Here is a 6390-nt window from a genome sequence, read left to right as displayed (position 1 = left end):
TATTTCACTTGGCTGTCCTATTAATTACTTTTAAAAGTATGATCAAATTGAAATAAATTATGTTTGAACAATGTTGAAAAATACTGTTTCAAGCCTGCCACCAGTCCGCTTTAGTAAATTACCTCTTAAATCCAGTGCTAGCTGCACATCTTTGGGTGCCTTTAATCATTACTTCAACTTGTGAAAACAGAGCTTCTTATATGTGGTAACCAGACACAGTAGTTAGCTTGAGAAAAAGCTGGAATGTTGGCGTAAAGAAAACTTTAACTTACTTTGTGATCTTCAGATAATGACATAGGAAAAATAGCAGGAATGCCGGTCATTGTTGCAACTGGTCAAAATAAAAACATATAAGTTGTGGCAAGTTATTAAGTTTGTTTCCTTGCTATGCTTTCCTGAAATTTAAAAATATCCTTAATTTATCATTGTTTCTGGGAAAACAAACAAACAAAAAAAAAACTTATCGAAAACAAGAACATAAATTATTCTGTTATTTTGAGAAAAGAATCCTTTTTTACAATAATAACAATATGAAAATGCAAACTTACAATATTAACATAAAAAATGCATATGTATGAATGATGAGATACCTCAATTTGGTATTTAAGTTTTTCACTAAAAGCTTGTACTGTAGATTGGATCCATCAACATTTTCATTGTCTGATTTAATCATGTCTATATTTACTTATTCTTGGAATTTTTTAAAATGAAAAACCATCCAAATCCAATGTAACTTCAACATGGTTTTGTGTTTATGTCAAATAAAAGAAGCGGCTTTGTTTTGTTCAGGATCATACAGGTGGTTGATCTGAGAATGAGTCAGTGGTGAAGCATGATCTTGGTCCTCCTTTCAGTCATCAACCACAGTGTGGCTGTACGTTATAAGTATTTCTGAGGCTCCAGCAGACACGTGGCATTATTCTATACAAGGTATAATCTATTACTGAACATGTGGTTCACAAATTGAGTGGAGACAAAACCAGCACAGTGATTTGCCAGGGTTCATTTTAACCTGTAAGACACCTCATCCATTACCTCCACCTCACTGCTCAAAACCTGAAATTTAACATTCTTCTCACTGCTCTTGTCAATCACAATAAATGGGATTGTCATTGAACAAACAAGGACTTTGTCTAATCTGAATGCATCTTTAAAGTGAAACTTCCTCATCTGACCAAAATAGAAACGACTGCATATTTAATTAAGTTGCAACTCATGTTATTTATTTGTTTCAGTTAGTTCTGCTTTTGTTTTGTTCGCCTTCTGGTTGTGAACGTCATTGTTCCTTTAATGGTCGAGTCATGTGAGAGAGATTCATTTGAATAAATGAACTAATAACCACTGATCATATGAAATAAAATATCTGTAATGTAGGAATCCTAGATAGCTGAGGTGGTTGTGGTGCTCAGATAGCAATAATAAACCCTGCAGTGTCTGTTTACTAATCCTATGATATGATTCATTATGTTGCGTGATGAAGTGCATATTCTCCCAAATACAAAGAGCTGGAGGATCCAGTGATGTTTGCATTTTATTTGTCCTTTGTTTATATGACTTTATAGATTATTTAATTATTTTCCAATAATCTGGTAAAATTACCTTTCCAACACATTGCATTATGACACAAAATCTTCTTTGCCCCTATGCATGTTCATACAGATGAGATATGACACAATAAATGACACAAGTTTACATTAACAAAAATGGTATTTTATTGGATTTATTCAGTAAATAAATGATATTGGTATTGGAACATCACATACTTCCTGCTTAAAAGGTGAACTGTGCCAGTTTTAGTTGCAGCTACACATATGTTTAAATGACTGTTCCCTGAGCAAACCACTGTAAAATGGAGAGAAAACAGGTGAAAATGTTGCACGACAGTCAACACAGTTAAAATGACTTAAATAAATTATGAAAATGTTCAGATTTAAACAGAAAGTACTGATTAATTTTACATTATACATTGAGAATATAGTATAATTTCAATATTATTTGAAAGACATTTTTATCTGAAATGTGACAATGAGCATTTCATTCCACTTTGAGGACGTTCGACCGATACTTATGTCAAACTTGTGATTTAGGTCAAGAACCGAATATAATGTTTGTCTGACACTGCTAATATAGGCAAGACTGAATTTCTGCACATCATATCTCTATTTATGCACCTAGTTATCATTATACATAAATATTATACATAGTAAGGGTGTGTTTTTGTTAAGGAACAAGTAAGCTGTGTCCACTCTTGCAGCACCCATAGTGAGAATTAGCATGTTGCATTCCTATTACCTCTCTAATCAGGAGAAGGAATCCCAGCATGTAGCTGTTTTCCATCATTTTCAGCTAAATGTACATAAATCTTTAATTTGTGCAGAAGAAAAAATGTTAAAGTAACATTGACGGCAGCATCAGAAATCACAGCATGTTAAATTCCAGCAGTTACAAACATTTTCCAGAATCAGGCTCATCCAGAACGTCTTTACAGTATTTTTATGTCATTAATTTGGTCTAATAAATAAAACGTAAATGTATCAGCTATGAGTATGTACAGTGGAAAACTGCTAGCATCACTAATAGAGCGTAACATCTCTTAGAAAACATGTGCAGCCAGTAGTTTTGCATAGTGCTCTGGGTGATACGTTCTAAGGTAAACATCCATTTTTCCTTCGACTCGTTCATTTCCAGCGAGGCCTGAGAGGGAAAACATGAAAAACGTGTTACCGCTTCAGAGACATATCACGTCACAGACACACACTAAATGATACCGGTTAGGATAAGTCTGAAAGCTTTGAGCTCACCCAGTTTTTGAGCTGCATTTCTGATCTTCTCCTGCGCACACTGAACATCTCCTCCCTCGGGTATGAGGACCTCTATCTCCCCCACGCGATAGCCAAAGTCAGCTTGGTCCAGATCAATCTGCACTCCTCCCCCTAGAGTGAAAGACCGCCGAACCGTTGTAAACTCTGCAAAGCAAACCAGATTCAGTTTTCCCAGCCAGGAATCGTCATCCTGGGATGGACCTGACTCTCCGTCCTTGCAGGCTTCTTTAACGGCCTCATTTACGACCTCTTTGACTGTCTTGTAAATTTCAGGCAGATCTGTTATCTCCTTGTAGCGAGTGCAAAGAGACCCTTCTCCATTTGGCTCTTCGGTCCCATTGACCATATCTACAGGGGACTTTAGCTCCCAACATCCTTTTCGTTTACGCAGCCACAAGTCTCTCAAAGTCAGCTCAAACTCAGGAGTGTCAAAGTACTGGTCGTGAAACTGGCGCTGCCCCACACAAACTGTAGAAGACGTCACATGTAGGGGTAAAAAAAAAACAAATAAGATTCATTCATTAGATATCTGCAAGGCATCTTTAAACTTCATTATCAACAAATAACAGAGGGTTTTTGTTACACAGCTGTTAGTGTCACTTCCTACTGGAAAAGAGCCTTTCAGTGACTGTGTGAAAGTTATTGCTGATCACAGATAAAGATTTCTGAAAGCGTTCATGTGTAAATGTGCTAAACAAATTAAAAATATACCCCCAATCTCCTCCAGGGTTTTCAGGGTGTCTTCACTGCATATGAACTTTCTTTCCACTTCCACACTCATCTGAAATTACAAACCTGTAGTAAGATTATCACTGAATAAATGGTCTGATTGAAAACGCAACGAAATTTACTGTTACTAATGGGAAGGTGGGTAAGTAAATACCCGGTGTGAATTTTATATCTGTTACATTTTAGTAATCTCATATACCCTGCCAATGGCCTTACAGCGACAAGGATAAGTTCCACAACCTGCCGACTGAAATTAATTGAATTAAGCAAGTATATAAAATGGACAGATGAGTACTAAAAACAAAACCAGGACTGTGGCTTTAAATTGAGAAGGCAAAGTGATAAATACAGTTGCAGTTAAATGTGCCAATTCACAGCTGACTGACAACATAGCAAAAAATAAAAATAAAAACAACTATATTTAACTTGACCAGAGATGGTTTGTTAAAGAAAACTAACATGAGAACTCAGTCAAGGATGTCTAAATGTCCATATTCACCTGGAAACCTGGTTTAAGTGTGATTTACATTAAAATGTAAACCTGTTTTAAGTTAACATTTTTAATTCTGTTACAAGGAGCAAATATGCTTCCTCCAATGAAACGTGATCCATTTTTTCCTCCCCTATTTTTGCAGAAGTAGAACATCGGTGTTAATAGTATATTATTTACATACTCATTCCTTCTATGAAATTTAACCTTGCTAGCAGGTCAGCTTGCATATGGCTCTGTTTTTGGTAAAAGTGCTTTTTCCACGTTTCTTTTTAAGCATCTGTAACTCCTCAAAAACAAATGCTTACTTTAGCAGCCACATTACTATCACATAACACAGCAGTGACACGTAAATCTGCGCACCTGTCTCATAAACAACCCGAGAAGCGTGAAGAAACAACCTCAAATTCACCCAAACTGAGCCGAGGAGTGTTTAAAAAAAAAAACAACTAATCTAGCTTTACTACTTCTCACCCACACATACCTTTAGAGATTAAGTACTTAAATCCAATTTATTCAGAATTTTAAAAAAAGAAAAAAAAAGAGCGACAGGTTAACCAGAGCTGCCCATAAGCATCAGCAGAGTGAATTTTGCACAGGCGCAGTGAAGGCCACCTATCAGGGTATTCGGGATCATCACTTTCTGTCCCAGCAACGCAGGAGGTATCATACAGATGGTGCAGTTTTAATCCCCACCACTTCATAAATATTTATTCCACATAGTCCACTGTTGATATGCGCCACACCTATCGTCTGATTGAAAACATGCCACAATTCCCGCGAAAGGCGGGTTATATATCTCCATTATTCAGCTTTAATTAACTCGTCCCACTCTTTGTGCCTATTCAAGTTGGCATAATGAGGACTCATTTATTATTCACCTTTAATATGAGAACGAGGAAGGGCTACATGTTAAAGGGGATTCCGTGTAATCTACTCTTCGACATACTTTTATTTTAATCTTTTAATTGATCTATCAGCATTGTTTCTTCAAATATTATATATAGTTCAATAAGGACTGATTGTTTTAACTTGCAGTAATAATCTGCAATATCTGTGGGGTTACATAAGGGATTTGATAGTGGTGTATGCCCCCTCTGAATGTCAGCAATCAGCCTTGGGGGGAGCTGTGGTCTGTTTACTAGAGGGGAAGGAGAGAGGGCGAATGAAGGGAGGGGGAGGACAGGAGAGAGAGAGAGAGAGAGAGAGAGAGAGAGAGAGAGAGAGGCAGAGAGAGGGAGGGCAGGCAGGCAAGAAAACTTTTCACTTGTGAGGAGCCACAGAGGAAGCGTGTGTGTGTGTGTGTGCGTGCGTGCTGGAGCGGCGACCATGCAGGTAAAAAAAAAAAAAAACACGCATTAGCTAATTGCTTTGAACTTAATTAAACGTCATTCGCAGTCGTTTAATAGCGCATATTTGAGCGCGTGGAGTGGTCTGCGACTGATAGAGGATCGAGTAAACGACGTATCGTGCTCCATACTAATCCGATCCGTAATAGAAATCCAACATTAAACCCCCAAACTTTTTTTTTTCCTTCCTTGCTTCTCGTCTCTGTTTCGCCTGCTCTCTCTTTACACCACCACCCCCATCGTCGAGGCGAACGAAGCGAACGTACTCCGCTTCAAGTAGCTTTTGTAGCGTTTAATTCTTTCGCCAATTACGGCTGGAAGCTGGTAAAATGTTAGTTTAAATGGACATGTGTTTCACCGTAAGTGTTTATGATAGGGATTTGAGCGCTAGGACGCGTCAAAAGGGGGTCTGCTGGGCGGCGAGGGAGGAGGGGGTGCGAGGTTTCCTAACACATCTGTAAGCGGAGCCCCACGTTCATTAATTAAATGGCTTTAGTCCGGCTAGGCCTCAATTTGCGCTGTTGAGCAGCCGTCGGCGGGCGGTGCAACACTACATGCCCGATTGGCAGCCCACAATCAGAGGGGTAAGGAAACAACTCGAGGCCGAGGTTTTTTTTAAATCCATAGCTCAGAGAGTGTGTCTTCTATCCTGGGTAAACTCAGTCGATGTGTTGAAGCTGCAGCTCCCACCTGGCCCGGGCGGAGTTTATAGGGAGTGGAGAGCAGCCAGTTCGAGGAGAAGTTAATTATCTCCGCCTGCTAACAGGCTAAGCTAGCAAAGTGACACGACTGGTAACAGCTTTAGACCTTTTTTTTTTGTTTTGTTTATTAATTTAATGATGGCCCAGAGTAAGAGAGAGAGGAGGAGGGGGGAATTATGTCGATGCCTGTCCTGTGTTTTGCAGTTTTGGAGAAGTGTGCAGTTTTATTTTCAGCAAACTAAGCAGCATTTCCAAACAGCACTGTAATGCGACGATACAGGGGGGCTTCGCAACCTAGC

General features: G+C 38.7%; 2 protein-coding genes across 2 annotated transcripts in view; one reads left to right on the top strand and one right to left on the bottom strand.

Moving 5' to 3' along the window:
- Positions 1-1792: 1792 nt before the first annotated feature.
- On the bottom strand, positions 1793-4638 carry thtpa (thiamine triphosphatase). Its single transcript, XM_079259804.1, has 4 exons — positions 4526-4638; positions 3534-3603; positions 2802-3290; positions 1793-2694 (listed from the first exon to the last, which is right to left on the bottom strand). The coding sequence occupies exons 2-4, from the start codon at positions 3601-3603 to the stop codon at positions 2594-2596; spliced, it is 660 nt and encodes a 219-aa protein (XP_079115930.1). The 5' UTR covers positions 4526-4638; the 3' UTR covers positions 1793-2593.
- Positions 4639-5272: 634 nt separating this feature from the next.
- The window catches only part of zfhx2 (zinc finger homeobox 2), a 12834-nt gene continuing 11716 nt past the window's right edge, over positions 5273-6390 (top strand). Inside the window, exon 1 of the mRNA XM_079259796.1 lies at positions 5273-5376. Coding sequence (XP_079115922.1) covers positions 5371-5376 — 6 coding nt within the window. The 5' untranslated portion in view covers positions 5273-5370. The remainder of the gene's footprint in view (positions 5377-6390) is intronic.

The sequence above is a fragment of the Telmatherina bonti genome (assembly GCF_933228915.1).
Source record: "Telmatherina bonti genome assembly, chromosome: 20".
In the NCBI taxonomy this organism is placed as follows: Eukaryota; Metazoa; Chordata; class Actinopteri; order Atheriniformes; family Telmatherinidae; genus Telmatherina; species Telmatherina bonti.
This window is presented reverse-complemented; position numbering and strand designations above follow the sequence as displayed.

What these genes read in the sequence shown, in the direction of transcription:
- thtpa (XM_079259804.1), bottom strand. Translation starts at nt 3,603, where the DNA reads ATGAGTGTGGAAGTGGAAAGAAAGTTCATATGCAGTGAAGACACCCTG. An exon ending in AACCCTGGAGGAGATTGGGG is followed by an intron (nt 3,291 to 3,533) that starts GTATATTTTTAA and finishes CGTCTTCTACAG; the next exon opens with TTTGTGTGGGGCAGCGCCAG. An exon ending in AAATGCAGCTCAAAAACTGG is followed by an intron (nt 2,695 to 2,801) that starts GTGAGCTCAAAG and finishes TTTCCCTCTCAG; the next exon opens with GCCTCGCTGGAAATGAACGA.